At 44.3% G+C, this 19,802-nt stretch overlaps 1 protein-coding gene across 1 annotated transcript in view; it reads right to left on the bottom strand.

Moving 5' to 3' along the window:
- Positions 1-19,802, bottom strand: part of PARVA (parvin alpha) — a 180,878-nt gene that overhangs the window by 63,461 nt on the left and 97,615 nt on the right. Inside the window, exons 2-4 of the mRNA XM_065881875.1 lie at positions 16,738-16,827; positions 16,587-16,657; positions 13,705-13,807 (exon numbers count right to left, since the gene is read on the bottom strand). Of these exons, the coding sequence (XP_065737947.1) occupies positions 13,705-13,807; positions 16,587-16,657; positions 16,738-16,827 (264 nt within the window). The remainder of the gene's footprint in view (positions 1-13,704; positions 13,808-16,586; positions 16,658-16,737; positions 16,828-19,802) is intronic.

The raw sequence follows: 19,802 nt of genomic DNA, 5'->3' as shown, positions 1-19,802 counted from the left end.
GTATTGTTCATCTCTGTTTGTTTGTTCTTTAATTCTTCCAGGTGTTTGTTAAACATTTCTTGCATCTTCTCAATCTTTGCCTCCATTCTTTTTCTGAGGTCCTGCATCATCTTCACTATCATTATTCTGAATTCTTTTTTTGGAAGGTTGCCTATCTCCACTTCATTTAGTTGCTTTTCTGGGGTTTTATCTTGTTCTTTCATCTGGTACATAGCCCTCTGCCTTTTCATCTTGTCTATCTTTCTGTGAATGTGCTTTTTGTTCCACAGGCTGCAGGACTGTAGTTCTTCTTGCTTCTGAAAGAAGGTATTTTCAATTCAATGCATATAGAGCTTCTGCTAGTGATGGAGGGTCTCCTGCAGAGGCGGGGGACAGCTGTGGCTCACTGTGGGGACAAGGTCACTGGCAGTAGAAGCTCTAGGAAGTACTCCATGGTGTGATCCCTCCCAGAGTCTGCCATTAGCCCCACCAAAGGGCCTGTAGTCTCCTCATTTTCTTTATTCAGCTAATTTCAGCTAGCGCTTTGAAAATTTTCTATTGATAAAATTTTTTTTTATTCTTCCAGGAAATTGCTTCTCTCACGTTTTTATAGTTCTGCAAATTGTTCATCACTAGTTTAACTTGTTATAAAGTACTAGGCAAGATTTTGAAATAGGATGCTATTTAGAAAATTTTCTCAGATAGGATTATTTTGTGAATCTTTCAGTTGTTTTTGAAGTTAGCATCCAAATATGCTTTTGAAACAATGAAACAGTATTCAAAAAGTTCTGAAGACAGGGCACAATAAACTCAAGTATTCTGAATGACAGAAGGACTGAGACGTTCTAACAGAGTTGCCATATATATCATACTATGTTAATGTAACCACCCTTCAAAGAATTAGAATATAGAAAATACTCTGTCCAGTATGAGAAGTTCTAAGTTATTATATTTTCATTTCCACAAACATGGAGGTCGGTTAAAAAAACTTTTTTTTTAATTGCATCATGGTCAAAGAATTTGGTCTGTATGATAACTTGTTGAGACTTACTTTATGGACATAAGCAAAATTTCTAAGTGTTCCATACAGTTGAAAAGAATGAGAATACTCCAGTTTGGGGGTGTTGCTGGTTAATTACACTGTCCACATCTTCTCTAGCCTTATGAACTTTTTCCTTAATGTGTTATTAAGAGAAATATGTAATGGCAGATTTGTCAACTTCTTGTAATTCTGACTGGCATTTTTAATTTTTATATATTTAATGCATAAAGTGTGTTAGGTTTAAAATGTCCATATTTTCCCAGTAATTTTAGTCTCATTAATATGTAGAGACTCACTGTGGTGAGGCTTTTTGCCTTAGTCTATTTCATTTGATAATAAAATAGTTACACCAGCTTTCTTGTGTTTTTTTGTTTTTTTTTTTTTGCAGTACGCGGGCCTCTCACTGTTGTGGCCTCTCCCATTGCAGAGCACAGGCTCCAGACGCGCAGGCTCAGCGGCCATGGCTCACAGGCCCAGCCGCTCCATGGCATGAGGGATCTTCCCGGACCGGGGCACAAACCCGTGTCCCCTGCATCGGCAGGCGGACCAGGGAAGCCCACCAGCTTTCTTTTAATTAGTATTAGTCTAGTATGTATGATTTCTTCCATTCTTTTTCTTTCAACCCTTCTGTGTCTTCATGGTACTAAGACTATCTCTAGTAAAGAGCATACAGCAAGATTTTATTTTGTTATCTAATCTGATGATCTTTGTCTTTTAAATGGATAAAGCAAGAGGGAAGAGATATGGGAACATATGTATATTTATAACTGATTCACTGTGTTATAAAGCAGAAACTAACACACCATTGTAAAGGAATTATACTCCAATAAAGATGTTAAAAAAAAAAAAACCACACACAAAAAAAGCCAATTTACATTGATTGCCTTTATGAATATACTTGGATTCACTTCTACCAACTTATTTTAAACTTTCTACTACTCTACTTTTCTGATTCTTTATGTCCTGCTTCCATCCTTGTTGCTTCTTAGATTAAGGTTTCTGTTCCCTCTCATTTCATTTTCTCCCCATTAAAAGTAGGGAGGTTATACACTGCTTTATTATCTTAGTGCCTTCCCTAGAAAATTTATCATGTGTATTTAACTTAACAGAGTCCTATGTTAATTAGTCTCTTTATCCACATACTAAATTATACAAGAACCTCAGCACACTCTAACTCAAATCACTCTTCCTGAGTTAAGTGCCTTAGTTGTCTGGGATTCTGATTCTATCTTCATTTTTTGTTGCATTTCAGATCTTTTTTTGGGGGGGTTCACTTTCCTTCTTTGTGGAGAACACCCTTTAGAAACTCCTTTTAGTGAGGGTCTTTTGGTTTTTTTTGGTGGTATGCGGGCCTCTCACTGTTGTGGCCTCTCCCGTTGAGGAGCACAGGCTCCGGACGCGCAGGCTCAGCGGCCATGGCTCACGGGCCCAGGCGCTCCGCGGCATGTGGGATCTTCCCAGACCGGGGCATGAACCCGTGTCCCCTGCATCGGCAGGCGGACTCTCAACCACTGCGCCACCAGGGAAGCCGTAGTGAGGGTCTTTTGGTAGTAAACCCTCTCACTTCATGTTTGCTTAAAATGCCTTTTTTCCCCATTTTTAAAACATAGGTTTTTTGGTTGTTTTTTTTTTTCCTGGATATAAACCTGTAAGTTAACAATATTTTTTCTGCACTTTGAAAATAGTGCAGAAAAAGCTTTGGGATTTGATTGTTCCTGAGGAAAGACAGCTTTCAGTCTGTTGTTCCTTTATAGGTAATCTCTTTTTTTCTCTCTGCTTTTAATCTTTTCTTTGTCTTCAGTGTTCTTAGGTATCGTTATGAAGTTTTCTTGTTAATTATCCTGTTTGGGGTTCTCTGAGATTCCTGAATATGAGACTTCATATCTTTCACCAATTTTGAAAATTTTTAATTCATTATGTCTTTAAATATTGACTGTACTCCATTCTCTTTCTTTTTTCCTGCTAGAATTCCAATTAGCCATATGTTGGATTTTCTTAATCTCTATGTCTTTTAATTCTCACTTTCCACTCCATTGTCTTTCTAATACTGCATTCTGGGTAATTTCTTCAATTCCATCTTCCAGCTCATCAATTCCTTCTTCAGCTGTGTCTAACCCATTCAGGTTTCTAATTTCATTATTCCATTTTTTTCCCATTTCTAGAAGTTTTATTTAGTTCTCTCATATCTGCCTGTCCAATTCTGATAGTTACTTGTTCTTTTATCATCCTTTCTATAGTCTTAAAACTTTTATTTTGACATATTAAATATATTTTCTATTCCATAACTGATCAATTGCTAATATCCACAGTATTTGTGGGATGAATCTGCAGTTTATTGTTTTGGTTGATGCTGCCCATGGTGGCTTCCTTTCATGTGTTTGTTGATTTCTGATTTTGAGCTCATTTGCCTTGGAATTTTATCTCTGGGAATTTTTTGTGGCCTGGGTTTAAAGTTCATTCCTTTAAAGAGGCATATGTTCCCTTATGCCTTGGGGAACACTAATAACTTGGAACAACTTTTAACTATATTTTCAGCTTGAGACATTTAAAGCCACATAAGTACTGTGAATCCTAGTCCTAAAATCTGTGTGAGTACAGACATTTGATGATAAGGGAATTATCAGTGCAGACTTCTTCTTTGTCTTGTCCCATTCATATCCAAGGCTGAGATAGGCATTTATCCTTACTGCCCCTCTCTGTGGGACAAGATTGTTTTAGTTTACCCACTGAATGTGTTACCCTTCAGAGACACTGGCTCTATTCAGGGGTCTCTGATTCAATTCCCCTTCCTTTCAGACTTCAGGCTTTGTGTCTTGGCCCTGTAAGTGTGAACCATTAAACCTCAGGCTAATTAGGCCATTAGAAATTAACACTTATTTTACTGGATTTACACTTCCTTGTTGTTTTTGGCATCAGTAGGATTTCCTTCCCTTTCAGCTTAGCCATGGAATACAAAAATACATTTTTTAAGGTTTATCCAGATTTTTAAACTATGCAGACCAAGAGGATTTGCTTGAACATTTAGTCAGCCATAATGATCAACCTGAAAATCTATTTCCTTATCTTACGACATTAGCTTGTATATCCAAAACACTTATAATTGTGATGATAGCCATCATCTCTGATTTGTTCCTAATACCATGTCTTTGATATTTTACTATGTAATGTGTTCACTGTTAAGTTTTGTATAAATGGTCTTTATCATATTTAGGTGGTTTCCTTTTCTTCCTATTTTACTTGGGATAGCTGTTGAAATGTATGAAGTATTATTTGACATCCACCGATAGATTCAGTTTTGCTACTGAAATTTACATATGTACTCTACCATTTTTTAATAAAATTGAGAATATACAAACATGGAAAAACTTCCAGCTGTGAGAATTAAGTCCCCTCTTCCCACTGCAGTCCCAAGTTCCCTAGTTCCACACCATAGAGAGTTTACTGTGACTTACCAGAGATATTCTCTACATACTCAATCATTAGATAGGTCTCTTAATGCACATGCACAGTGACATATATATACACACAGTACTGTACCATACTTTTTTTACTTAGTAACACACTCTAGAGAGCTTCTCTACTACTTATAAATAAAAGAATAAGAATAAAAAGACTTTCATCCAGCTTTTGAGTTTTTCAGAGACCAGAAAATGTCTCATCCAGCTTAAGAATACCAGTATACCTTATCTTGAATTATCTTAGAAACAGTGACTATCATAGCAATACCTAGGGCAGCGCTGTCCAAAAGAACTTTCTCCTATGATGGAAATGCTCATTTCTGCACTATTCAATATGGTGGCCACTAGACACATTTGGCTAGGGAGCATTTGAAATGTAGCTGGTGTGATTAAGTAAAGGAATTTTTAATTTTAATTACTTTTAATAGCTACATGTGGTTAGTGGGTGCTGTACTGAACCGCTCAGCTGTACAGTTGCACAGGCCATCTTCCTGGTTTTACAGAAGAGTGACCTGAGCTGCAGAGAAATGTTTTAGTGGCAGAACCAGGATTGGAACTCAGATCTCCTATCTTTCTCTTCATTCCTCTTTCAATTTTAGCATAGCTGCTACTTCAGCCTAAGTACTTTTTTGGGTGTAGGGAAGCGACTCTCAAAACCAATATGACCAAACCCTTCAAGATGCTGCTCTTCCAGGGACTCATGGAATCATCCCTATTTAACATCCATCACTTAGGGTCAGCCTGGTTTACTTCAGCTGCTCATTCCCTACATCACTAGGTTCTCTTAAAGCTTCTCCCCATCTATACTGCCACTCCTCTAGTTCGACACCCTTATTATCTTATAAAAGGATGCTTTGCTGGTGTTTCCTCTACTGCCTCTGAGCAACCCTCCTGCTGCTCCTATTTCTGATCATGGTGTTTTGCTCACAAGCCATCAGCAGTTACCACTGGGCACTGCATATAGTCTAAAATTTTTACTGCAAGGTCCTCTATAATGTAAGCTCATCTTATTTCTTTAAACAAATTTCTTGTTTTAGAATGGTTTTTAGATTTATAGAAAAGCTGAAATGGCAGTTCAGATAGTTCCTACATATCCTAAATCCAGGTTCACCTATTGTTAACCTCTTACATTACTACAGTACATCTGTCACAACTAATGAACTGACATTAGTACATGACTATTAACTAAACTCCATATTTATTTGGGTTTCACTAGTCTTTCCTTAACATCCTTTTTCCGTTCACACCTATTCATCATTACCTGCCTCATGTCCTCTGTTCTAGGATCATTTTTTCAGAGATGTCTGGTGTTTCAAGACCTTGACAGTTTTGAAGAGTACTGGGTTTTTCCTATATTTTTCTCATGGTTAGACTGGGGATTTTGGAGAGGAAGACCACAGAGGTGAAGTGCCCTTTTCATTGCATCCTATCAAGGGCACATGCTATCAACGTGACTTATCAACGGTGACGTTAACTTTGATTTGGCCAAAGTAGTGTCTGTACGAGGTTCCTCCACTCCATACACTAATCATTGGAAGCCAGTCACTAGATCCAGTCCACTTCAGGGATGGGGAGTTAACTTCTACTTCCTTGAAGGAGTTATAAATCAATAACTTATTTGAAATTACTCTGTAAAGAAGATTTGTCTCTTCTCCCTCATTTATTTATTCAGCTATTTATTGATATCAATATGGGCTTAAGGATATTTATTTTAGACTTTGGGTTATAATCCAACATTATTGTTACTCATTTTCTGGCTCAAATTTCCACCTTTAGCCATTGGGAGCGCTCTCAGATGGGCCCTGAACACTTTCAACATGCTGCCCCATAGATATATTTTTTTCCCCTAGTGCCTCTTTTTGGCACTGCAAGATGCTCCAGGCTCATCTGTATGCCCTGGTTTCTATTACTGGAGACTGGAGTTAGAAACCAAGGTCTGGGTGCTGGTTCCCATCTTCTTTGTTAGCCCCACACCCCACTCAACCAATGCTGATGCTCACCTACCCATGTGCTCCTGTCTCTATAACACTCTCTCTCCACTCACACCGAAATCCACAGGTGCTTACCAGCAACATGTTTTACTAGAATGTTCTTCTCCTCCTTCATCTGGCTGAAATTCTGCTCCTTCCAGAAGGCCTGATTCAAAATGCCGCCTCTTTCATGATGCCTTTCCAAATCTTCAACTTAACAGCCCACAGCCCTTCATAGTACAGGTTGTGAGTTACCTAAAGGCAGCGCTGTGACGTATTTACGTCCGTATCCCTAAACTCAGCAGTAGGACGTAGCAAATTAAACGGCTATTGCTTGACGAATATTGATTGACTTGATTAAGGTCAGTGTAAGATGTACTCTTTAGGGTCTACCAGGGGAAAAGAAACACACACACATACCCAACACAAAACAAAAAACCCTCCTGCGGAAGCTTTATGTCCAAGGGACCCTTCCTGGTCTCATGCCCGAGGAAGGTACCCTGTTTCAGTCATACGTTATTGCGAAAACCATAAGGGAGAGCCTTGTGACTTCCATCCCTCAGAAAAGGCCTTTTCTCTTCCCAGTTACACGCACATGTTCAAAGATTAGGATCAGGGGAATCTAACATGCCATAAGGCAAATTGCAGAGCTGTCCCAAGTCAGGAAACCTCAATAGGAAACAGGCAGCAGCCCATGGTCAAATGAAATGATGACCCGGGATAGGCATTTCCCTAGAATCCCCTGCCTCCTGCCTTTCTCACTCAGTCACATCTACCGCCTAGGGCATGTGATGTTGGGGATGCAAATATAGCAAGGTGACCATGGATGCACCTGTATGCTGAGACGCTAGGAAATGTGTCCCAACTTCGAACCATTCTGGGACTTTTACCCCACTTATTGGTGCACTGGGGTAAAAGAATACCTGGGGGGACGTGAGGATACTGCATCTGTCAGTCGCCCTGAGAAGAGGCTAATCCTGGGATAAAAGATGAGGTGAATTTCTGTCAGGGGCTAGGGAGAAACTTCCTCTTCATTCTTGGGGGTGGGGAGCTTGTGTTCTGAGGTGTGGAAAGGGCTGGAGCCATTGTCATGAGAGGATGGGGGTGCGCACCATAAAGAGGCAGGCCAAAGTGGCCAGCATGTGACTTTTCCCAGGCGGTGACACCAATGGTACAGAGAAATGGCCAGTGTTGGGAGGAGCAGTCCTTAAAGTAGGAGTTGCACCCTCTGGTCTTCCTGGATGATGCTGACGCCCCTTCCCTGAGCTCCCTGCATTCACCTGCTACAGCAGGCAGCTCTCAGCAAGCTGACGCTTCCTATCTCCGGCCCTGAAGCGCTCGCCTTCTCTAGCAGGAGTACAGTCCAGGGGTTCTTAATTCCTATACAATCCTCAAGCACACAGTGATGGGAGCCATAGGATAAACATCCCTGCTCCCTATCCTGAGTAGGGGGATTTTGAGGGGTGGTGTCACCTGGTTTCTCAGAGGGACCCCCCGCAGCCCTGAGCCCTGGTTGCAAACAGAGCTGTCATCCTTATGAATGCACCCTTAATGGTGTTTCTCTCTTCCTCTCTTACATTCCCCACTTGACCACCTGTACTTTCTAAGATCACCCCTCACATAAACTTCCTCCACGCAAGTCCTTGTTTCAGCATCTGCTTTCAGGAAAACCTCAACTCAGATATGCTGCCCGCGCAAGAGGGAAGATGCAGAGAACAGAGGCAGCAGTGGGCAGCTGGGCTAGGCAGCTCAGAAAGGAGGACCTGGGGGAGGCTGCACCAGAGGAATTTCCCAGACTTGCCTAGGGAGTCAGAAGGGCAAGCAGACCGGGAACTGATGCTGAGCAAGTAGCATCTGGCCACACAGAGGAGCAGCAGGTATGACGCCGCCCTCTCAGAGCTCAAGATCAGAGAGCACCCAGCCAGCCAGTCCACCTGGCATCTCAGGGATGCTCAACTATTCAGAATTTCACCATAACAATAACACACACGCACCTCTGGCCCAGAGCTCCCTGCCTTGGCATCTTGCTCATTTCTGGGTTGAGTCCTTGCGCCATGATGTCATCAGCATGGCTTCCCGGATTCCAGGTCCATATCCTGCTCCCGAGATGTGACTCGGCATATCTGGACTCCTGAAGGTCGCTATGCCATTTTAATTTTTTTCTAAATGCCAGTATTTCATAGTTAGTTTACTAATCCCAAAGTCAGCCCCCTCCTACTCTCCATGCCCTGCCCCAGTACAATTTGAAGCTGAATTTCTGGAAATGATCATGCCTGCTTCATCTTAGTACCACCAGGTAATAGTACCGTACCTACACATGGATGTTTATTTGTGTGACAGGTAGCCAGTTAAAAACACCAAGTAATATGCCCAGATACTGATTTCTAAACACCATTCTCTAATAAAAGAAACTGGGGCTCCTTGAAGAAGTAGTTGATTCTAGGGCTAGAGTAAAAGTGAAATATAAGATAAGCCTGGAGCATCTTATGATATGAGAAAGTAAAGAAGTGCTAAGAAAAAAAAATATGGGGCAGCACGTCCAGGAAGTGCCCAGGAGCCAACCTGAAAGAGCTCCTAGTGGTCAAAGGGGGAAGTATATGAGCAAAACATGAATAATGATAACACTGATGATAAACTAAAGTATAATAAGTATCTTTGTATCCATACTGATGTAAATAACTAAGTAAATGGGGGACAAGGGACAACTTTTCCTTACAGAAGACCTCCTGTTAATAAATGTGGAAGGAATAGGAAACTAGAAAAATAGAAAACCTCCACTAGGCCACCACAGTAATAACTGGCAGACATGCTCCACCAATTACAATTAGTGGAAGGAGTGGAAGGAGAAGCAAGATATTTGCAAAGTCTTAAAGTATCTCCCCACAAATAAATTAATAACAAAGAGAAAAATAGCAACTTTACAGTGAAGGAATCTGGCAGACACCACCTTAACCGAGTGGTCAGTGTTAACATCAGCAGTGGTAAGACATGTTAATATCGTGTCTGCCCTGATATGATGCCCTGAGAACACATCAGCTCCGTGGTGTCCTTCCCCAAAACATATCACCTTGGAAGCCCAAGGTTAATTTCTTAGTTTTGATGCTTGCCCTATGGTTGGTAAGATGCTAACATTAGAGGAAGCTGAGTAAGGGGAGACAGGAACTCTCTGGACCGTCTCTGCAGCTCTACTATAAGTCTAAAATTAGTTCAAGGGGCTTCCCTGGTGGCGCAGTGGTTAAGAATCCGCCTGCCAATACAGCGGACACAGGTTCGAGCCCTGGTCTGGGAAGATCTCACATGTCGTGGAGCAGCTAAGCCCGTGTGCCACAACTACTGAGCCTGCGCTCTAGAGATCATGAGCCACAACTACTGAGCCCATGTGTCACAACTACTGAAGCCCGCACGCCTAGAGCCCGTGCTCCACAACAAGAGAAGCTCCGCATTGAGAAACCTGCGCGCTGCGATGAAGAGTAGCCCCGCTCGCAGGTACTAGAGAAAGCCCACACACAGCAAAGAAGACCCAGTGCAGCCAAAAATAAATAACATTTAAAAAATAATAATAAATAAATAAAATTAGTTCAAAATAAAAAAGTTTTAAAGAAACATTGACAAATGGACTATGGGTTTAAGTGTTAAGACAAATAGTGAAATATAAAGACGATCTGGGAGAACTTCAGAGTGCTACCAAGGTAGGAAACAGCTTAATGTGAGAAAAGGATTTTGGAGCCAGAGAAGTTAAGACAAACGATGAGGTTCTGAGCTAAGGAGGAAGCAGTGGGGCTGGAAAATTTTTTGAAAGCCAACCCTGACCTAGCACACAGTGAGCCAGGCACTTTTCCAAGTGCTGCATGTGTACTAACTGAATAAGAAATGGGACAGTTTGACACACACACACATACACGGGAACAGAGTTGTCAGAACTGCGACTAACAGAATATGAGGGAAGAAGAAAGAGCTATCCACCATGACCCCCAGGTTTGTCATCTGTGGTCATAATAGCATTCCTCAAGGTGGAAAACAGATTGGGCTTGGGGAGGAGGAAGATAAGCTCAGTTTGGGGCAGGCTGGTTATAGGTGCCTGTGTGACAGCCAGGTGGGCAGGTACAAGATAACCTTACTTACAGCTTCAAAGAGAAAGCCATTCCAGAGATAGAGACCTGAGAATGATGATCATATAGCTCATGGTTGAAACTATAGGTGTGGATGAAATCACCCAGGAAGAGGGTATGAAAGAAAAAGAGAAGGGGGCCAAGGATGGAAGGTGGAGGAACCCCAACCATTACAGAAAGAAGAACAGACGAGGAGGACTGAGAAGTGGGTGTCAGAGGCAGAAGAGGATCCGTCACAGAAACCGTCAGGCTGGGGTGGGGGGGTGAGGTGTTCAGTAGTGTCAAATGCCACCACATAAGAAGAGCTCTCAATTGACACTGGTGACCTGGGAAGGAAAAGTTGATGGGTAGGTCGTGGCACCCAGCCTGTACCTAAGGAGTGAATACTTAGTGGTGGGAAAGCAGAACAGGGAGTGCCAAACATCATCCTGAGAAACGTGGCTGGGAAAGAAGAAAGAAAAATAGTCAGGGGGAGCTCGAGGTCAGAGGGGTCACCCAAAACCCCATCTCCAGACTGATTCCTCCCAGGAGCTCCTGACACATATTTTCAACTGCAAACTAGTTCTCTCCACTGGGTACTCTGCCTGTAGCTTTTGAGTGTGTACGTCTAGCCTTAGACCTACAATGGTTCTACACTTAAGTTGACAAAAGCGGCATCACCTCTGCTGTGAATCGCATTTTCGACATGAACATTGAGATCTGAGATGATCTAACCTGACTGGACTTGATGCCTGACTTGGGGCGGCACGGACGATGCTGGACAGTTTTGTAACCATTCCCGGAGGTGAGACTGCTCGTGGCCACGTTCCATCACTGCACAGCCATGTCCCACCCCTGCTTTCAAAGCCCAGCGTCGAACACTTCCAGACAGTTTCAGATCCCAACTAGAAATTTGCTGGCGGGGTTAAAAGCTACAGTCACTAGGAGAGATGCTCAGTGAGGCTCACGGCTTTTTCACATCTGCATGTGCCAAAGATGTTTCATTCCTCTCCGTGTTCGGTTGCGTTTACAAGCCTTTAGATGTGAACGCTCCTTAATACTGACGTTTGAGCACTGAATCAGCTTAGCTTCCTAGAAATTACTAGATTTTATATTATTCATTCATTCATTCAATATACATTGATTAAGTGCTGGGCAACATGTTAGTCCTGGAGAAGACTGGATAAATAAATGCGAAGAGGTTCCTTTCCTTGAGAAGCCCACATACGCTTACATAAACAGCTACAAACAACATGGAATATCCTATGATAATAAAGCCATGTATATTATGTATACATGTCTGTGTGTGTCTATATAATAAAGCATTATGTTATGTATACGTCTGTGTATCTGTATAACAAAGGCACATATGTTATGTATACGTCTGAGCATATCTATACAACAAAGGCACATATGTTATGTATATGTCTATGTGTATCTATATAATAAAGGCACGTATGTTATGTACACGTGTGTGTGTCCATGTAATAAAGACCTTCATGTTATGTATACATGTGTGTGTATCTATTTCTGAGGGAACACAGACGACAGCATGACTTTCTCTTCCAGATGTGACTGGGTTGTGAGGGGTACTAGAGGGAGGCACGTTCAGTTGACTGTAGAGATTGGAAGGATGAGCAGTAATGATGGTTTGCCTCGGTGGATAAAGGAGGAAGAAAGGCCCTAGAGGCAGAAGGAATAGCAAGTGCAAAAGTAGAGAGGTGTGAGTATGCCCGACGTATGTCATAATGTGGTGATGGTGTTCATAAACATAACAAAACCACCAATGAAATGACGAAAGACACTGACTGGGCACTCCCTGTGCATCAGGTGCTATTCTAAGCACTTTACATGGCATGAGGCACGTGTGTGAGTGGTCAGAGGTGAGGCTGACAAGACGGCTGGGGATCGGATGATGAAATGTTCTGAATGTTGTACTAATAGGCCTGGACTTTGTCCCACAGGTAGGGGAGAGTGAGTACTGGCAAGATGAGACTTGCAATTAAAAAAGATTCCTGGGCTTCCCTGGTGGCGCAGTGGTTGAGAGTCCGCCTGCCGATGCAGGGGACACAGGTTCGTGCCCCAGTCCGGGAGGATCCCACATGCCGCGGAGCGGCTGGGCCCGTGAGCCATGGCCGCTGAGCCTGCGCGTCCGGAGCCTGTGCTCCGCAGTGGGAGAGGCCACAACAGTGAGAGGCCCGCATACCGCAAAAAAAAAAAAAAAAAAAAAGATTCCTCAGCTAGCTGTGTGGGGAACGGGTCGGAGGAGGTGAGATGGGAAGCAAAGAGGTGAGTTGGGAAATTGTTTCAACAGTTCAGACAAGTGAAAATTGCAGGGAGGAGGAATGCGGGAGAGAATTCTGAGTAAGAAACGGGCCTTGGAGACCCCCCGCCCCGCGCCACAGCCATGGGGGGGCAAGGAAGAGGGGACGGGGTCCTAGTCACTCGGAGGGGCAGAAACGTCTCCAGGAAAGTGGATGAGCTCAGCTGAGGTGCGCGCAGGTGGAGGTGCCGAGTGGAGTGGGCAGTGGTTAGGATGAGAGGAAGTGGGGCGCAGAGAGGGGAAGTCCAAATCTAGTCAAGTTGAATCTGTCCTTTCATCACCAACCTCACCCTGAAGTCTCCCGTCCCCGCCTCCTCCACACTTTCACACGACAGGTGTGAATGGATACAGGGACACATACCCTTCCAGATGCAAGTTACCTGGAGACACACAGGGGCCAAGCATCGTAAAGCACATACTTCCGCATACTTGCACCAACCTAGAGAGAGATACGCAGAGGAACACACACACACACACATACATACACGCAGGTCCATAGGAGAGAGGTACACGAAAACATACATGCATCTCCACACACATGTAAATAGACCTACAGAGGTCACAGAAGCACAATTTTCTGGAGAGGGCGAGGCATGTATTCCAGTGTACAGTGGAGTCTTTCCATGCTGATGACTCTCGTCTGTGAGGGGGAGTAGCCGCATCTGGTCACAAAGACTCCCTTTGCAATGCACTCATGTAAAACATTCCAAGCGGACATCTAACTGATCTGTTATCCCACGCAGGACCCATCCCTATTCCATTCCAGGTGGACTGCTGTGAACGGAGAACAACTCTAAACTAGGAGATTAAAGACATCCACTGCAATATTCAACTCTCCTCTTACCAAAAAGCTTCTGCAGGACTTGGCCATCATATAAATCTTCAGCCAGGTCTTTCACAATGATTCTTTCTCCAACCAAAACATCATTAATCCAGTCAATTAATACCTACACAGAGAGAGAGAGAATAAGAGAAGAGTCATGGGGCATTTTCTTATAGAACAGCTTTCTAATCCTGGACAGTTAAAATTTAAATGAACTTCAGATTTTGAAAGGAACAAAACTATCCAGATGGCCCAGTATGTGGACAAGTAGCTGTAAGTGGGAGCCCCAGCGGCCCTGTTAACTTTCAGGTATGAGCTCTTCTAGTGCTGATGGCACCAGTGTCTCTGCTAATACCTCTGGCTGCTACCATTCCTTCCCCAAATGGCAAGCAACGTTTGCACAGTGCTTGGCTGTGTGGTTTTGTACCGGCAAGAGTGTGGGCTTTCGAGTTACGCAAACTGAGGTTGAAGACGCCATTTTACCTACTAATTAATTTGCGCATCTCTGGGATCTATGGAAATCTGTGTGTGTGTGTGTGTGTGTGTGTGTGTGTGTACCTCTGTCATCCATGGACCTCTGCGTGTGTACCTCTGTGACCTATGAATCTAAGGCAAGCTAGTTATCTGCTCTGAGCCTCTGATTCCCCACCTCTATAACTGAGGTTGAAGATACCTCCCACACAAAGTGGTAGAAAAGAATTACAGGAATTCCCTGGTGGTCCAGTGGTTAGGACTCTGCGCTTCCACTGCAGGGGGCATGGGTTCGATCCCTGGCCGGGGAACTAAGATCCCGCATGCCGTGCAGAGTAGCCAAAAAAAAAAAAATTACATGCGGCAAGGACCGAATGGTCAGTAAGGGCAGATTTTATTCATAAATAAAGCACTCTCCCGTTGTGACATCTGGTCAGGTGGTTACTGTGTTCAGGAGGGGAAATCGAACACAGAAGTAAACATATCTGCCCAAGGAGAGAGCTAACCGTGAGCGGAGACAGGAATCGGACTCTTGTCCACCTCACTGCAAAGCACACGTTCTCCTCCCTGCACCAGGCTCCCTCTCAGTGGGGCTGTGCAGTCTCCTGCCTTGTCTGTAACTTAGCCCCCATCATTCCCTGAGAGTCCTCCGTGCACCAGGCATCCAGCAGAGGCATTCCAGGTGATGTCTCACCCAGTTAATCCACACAACACCCAAGGGGCAGGTGGCATCAGGTAAGGAAACTGAAGTTTGCACAAGGCCATTGTCTTTTTAATTTTAACCTCTTGTTTTGCTTATGAAGATATTATTTATATAAAATAAAATTAATTTTAAGTACACAGTTTGATGAGTTTTGGTCACTGTACACGGTTGTGTAACCACCACCACAATCAAGACACAGAACAGTTCCCTAGCCCTAAGAAGGTTTCTCTGTGCTCCGTCCCCTCCCCTGATCACAGGCCTCAGGCAACCACTACAGTTTTGCCTTTTCGACCATTTCACCTATAAGGAACATCATCTTTTGTGTTTGACTTCTTTGACTTGGCAGAAGTAGTTGCCTTTACAACACAGGTGGGAGCTGGGCTAGGTTTCCATCCCTGGCTGTAGCCCTGTGCCTTCAAAGCACATTGTTCTACTGTCCTAAGGCAGGAGCTTCCTTTTTCCCTTCCTCCCTCCTTCCCTGCCCTCTCTTCCCCTTCCCCTACCTTCCTTCCCACTCCCTCCCTCTCTCCCTCAACCATCCATCCATCCATGCATGCATCCATCCATCCAACATCTACCCACCCAGCATTTATTAATACCCGCTGTATGTCATACTCTGTGCTGGATCCTGGGAGTACAATGATGAAAGAAAATCTTTAACCCCAAGCCGCTCACCATTTAGTGAAGGAGACAGAGAAGTACATGAGTAGTTGTAACGCCATGTGGTGACTACAGTGACAGAACTAAAGGCGTGAACCACAGCAGCACACAGAGGGGCTGAGTGACAGCCCTGGGGTTTAGAGAAAGCTTCCTGGAGGACGTGACCCAACTTTGGCTTCAGGTGAAGAGCAGGTGGAGCCCCTGGGGGCAGGGGCTGCAGGACCAAAGGCCTGGTGGTGGCAGTGCCGAAGCAAGCACGGTGAGCAGGTGTGTACGGGGAGTCAAGCCGAACAGATCCGGTGTCCTTGTGTTGTCAGGCAGGGATTATCTGAGGTTAAAGAGGCAGCTAGACATGGAGGCTTCAAACACCACCCCCAGGACTGTGGGCTTCAACGTGCACTTCTTAGGAAACTACATACAGGTTTTGAACAGGAAAATGATATATTCAGATTCGCATTTTGAATGAATCACTCTGGCACCCAGTGCCGTTTTGTTCTAAGTGCAGCTTGAAGAAGCTGAAGAAGAAAGACACAGGACAAGGAATCAGAAGGGGGATGAAATGAACATTTTTTGAGGGTGACCATTTGTCAGCCACTGCGCCAAGTACATTATGCGCAGTATTTCATTTCATCTCTCTCATTTCTGTTTGAACCTCATCTCCTCCACTCAGCTGCGACCATAAACAAACCATCTGGCTTTTCTGAGTCTCAGTTTCTTCATATGTAAAATGGGGATGGTACTAGATCTTACTTCACAGGGTGCTTCTGAGGGACCTTGAGAAGAGTGGTGAAAGGACTGTGTGAGCTCTAGGATCCTGGCAAATGGGAACTGATTTGAGCTAACTTCTCCAGTGCTTATGGTCAACACCATTCGTTGGGCACTTGTCATGTCCCACTTCTGTTAACTTGTAGGTGTCCACCTACTGGACCGCGAGCTGCCTGTGGGCAGGGACTGCCATGCCTTTCTATTCTCTCCGCAGTGGCTCGTGTGGTGCCTGCACAGGGTGGGTGGTCTAGAAACACCTGTTGAGTCTGGGAGGCACCTGAAGCCCCTTCTAACTTCCTCTTACCTTTATCAGTTCTTGAAGTTTGGGGTCGCTGCGTGAGTTGGGATCCACCATTGTTCGCACTTCGTTCTCCTCTTTCAAAAGAAAAGACAGTTAGCGGGGTGGTCCCACCTGAAGGCATTAGGCTAACCCAGAGAACAAGAGACCCCGTTACCCAGCATTGTGTCCTCAGGGTCCAGCTCGAAGGGGATGGGGCTGAGAGGCAGGTTGATGGCGTTCATGCCCTCCTCCTGAAGCTCTGACACTGCAAGAAGGAAGCACAGAGTCACACTGTAGCCCACAGACAACAAGGGGTGGGGCTCGTAACAGTCATGTTCCGTATCGATGTGGATCGAGAAATAAAAGCACCAAGGTTAGTCTATAGCTGTGACTCAGCCTGCATCTGATTCCTGCCTCTCCTTGCTAAAAGGACCAAACCGTCCCCTTCATCTCACCTCTTCTGACCGTCACCTCACTCGCTTTCCTGGAGAAATAGGGCACAGAAATCTGCCTCCTTTCGGAAATGATCTCGGGATCAACAGAAGGGAGGTGGGCACTGCAGTTTTTCTTAAGTCTCTGCCGTTGCCTCCTGCCTGTCCCTCCTTCCAGGGCTTGCCATCTGGTGCAGGTGCACCTGACAACTCTTTGTTGACCGGATGAACGAGGTCCCCACGTTGAGGCTACATTTATGTTGTAGATCATTTCCATCCTCAGTTCAGCCCTCCTCCGACTTCTCTCCTGATTCAGCTTCCCTGAGTATTTTTCTGATTGTCCCACCTCCCTCCTTCACCTGGCCCCAGCTGCTGCTTGAGTACCTCATTCTGGCCTCTCCCTGGGCTCTGGACCTGTCCCTTCAGCTGTAAGGAATCATGGGCCCTGTGGCCAGGCACCTCACCTCTCCAGGCCCGTTCCCTCAGCTGAACATGAAGACCTGGACCGGATGACCAGTAAGTTCTTTCTTACTTCCCAAATCTTAGAAATCTATGATTCCACTGTTCTCAAGAAAAATAACAAGAGGTCCATGACCACTAAAGACTTCCAGCCTGCTCCCTCCATGCACTGAACCCTCACATGAAGCCTTAGTAAGAAATAAAAATCCCTACCACAAAACCAGTGTGTGATGGACCCTTGCTGAGCACTTACCTTGGATTTTTACCTCTCCTAAAAGCAGCGGCTCAAATCCCCTCACCTCTACTCAATTCCAGTTTGAGTAATTACTTGGCACCAATTAAGCACAGAATGACCATTTTCTCTGAAAGCACTGATCACCAAAGGGTTCTTAAAGAGCTGATACGGCAGCTGCGATCAACCTTTAGTAAAAGCAATGTCCCATCTTTCCATTTTATTTATGTTTATTGACTATGGCCTCACGGATCGCCAGCATATACTTGCAAGAACTCTTAAGCACAAGGCAGTTGCTTACAAAGAGTTCTTTCATATTAGCAAACTCACTGATTGTTGCAGCTGGACAGGGAACGAGATTGCCTAAGAAAGGGAGTGAAACCCACTCTGCCCTAAAGGACACAACTCACATTATGAAGCTGGTATTTACTCCTGTTGCTGTGGGATCTCGACATTCGTATGGGATATCAGCCAGTGACCATCTGAATCTCCAAATCCACAGACACCCACCGCTCTATGTAATTCCCCCCCACCCCCATAAAACATAACTGAAAATTGTAAGTGACACCTTCAATGCTTAAGTGATTCTACAGGTATAGGATTGCATTTGCTTTCCAGAGAAGAACAACTGCTTCCTGTTAGACTCTATAATGTCTCCTAGCGCTCCTCCTAGGACTAGCAGTTTGCTTTCTTTTCCAGGCTGTTTCTTACAAAGAAGCCAGATTCCCACTACTTAACAAGCACTGCGACGCAAGCAACGGGCAGTGGAAATAAAGTCACGTTTCAGTGTGGGTGTGAGACTGGGTTTACTGGCCATTGAAGAGACTAGCTCTCGCTGCCATCTATGACTCCTTCCCGTGTCCGCCCCCCGTCACCACCCCCGGCCAGGTCTGTGCTGTCCAATACAGTAGCCATTAACCACATGTGGCTACTGACGTTTAAATGAATTAAAAATTCCGTTTCTTAGTTGCGCCTGTCACATTTCAAGCACTCAATGGCCCACGTGGGGCAAGTGGTTACCACACTGGACGGTGAGAAGGTAGACCTCCTCACGGGAGATTCAGTTGGATGGCACTGTCCTAGGTAATCCCACAGACCCAAATGCTGATGATGCCCGTGTTTAAATCTCCAGCCTGAGGTATGCTTTATTATATATTTTTTAAATTAATAAGATGTAATTATCTAAAACTGAATTCAAGGCAACAGAATCAGGGATAGGATAAAAATGAAGCATCTTCCTGATATTTTTCATGTACAAAAACAACCAGGCTTTGACCTAATTTATTCTCTATTGGTTTTATTTTACCCAGCATCACTGGGTTGTGAAAACAGAAGTCAAGGCATTATTAAAACAAGACCCAGAAACAAACAAACAAAAAGAAACAGAATCTCTAGCCTAGGCCTGACCCTGAGCTCTAGACTCAATGTCTCCTCTTATGTCTATTGGTGGAGATCTCAAATTTACACATCCAAAACAGAACTCGTGATTTTCAGCACCCTCACCCCCACCATAGCAACACTATATCAAGACCTGTTCATCCCCTACTCTTATCCTCCTCGGTAAATGGCACTACCATTTGCATAAGGGTTCAAGCCAGAATCTGAGGAATCACCCTTCACTTCTTTTCCTCACCGTTTGCAGCCAGTACATCGGCAAGTTTTGTGGGCTCCATCTCCAAAACAGGACCCCAGACCCTATTCCAACCACTTCTCACCAGCCCCCCCACCATCATCCTGGTGCAGGTCTCCATTATCTTTCACCGAAATAACCAGAACCACCTTCTAACCAGCCCACTGCTTTCTGATGCACTGTCCCTGCCCCCGTCTACTTCCTATAGCACAATCAGAATGATCTATATATAAACAGCTTTCTCCTGCTTTAAGCCTTCCTGTGGCTTCCCATCATACTCAGAATAAAACCCCAACTCCTTCCTAAGACCTACAGGACCCTCTGATTAGCCCCCTGCCTCCCTCTTGTATTGTATTTTCTCCATAGCACTTATCATGATCTGAAATAACTATTATTTCTACGTTTGTTAGCTATTCCCCCTTAACAGAATGTAAGCCGTGGGAAGACCGGCACTTTTTCTCTTTTGTTTGTTATGAGTCTCCGAAGAG

Source organism: Phocoena phocoena, chromosome 8 (assembly GCF_963924675.1).
Source record: "Phocoena phocoena chromosome 8, mPhoPho1.1, whole genome shotgun sequence".
NCBI lineage: Eukaryota > Metazoa > Chordata > Mammalia > Artiodactyla > Phocoenidae > Phocoena > Phocoena phocoena.
Note: the sequence above shows the minus strand (reverse complement) of the source record. Positions and strands in the feature narration are given on the sequence as shown.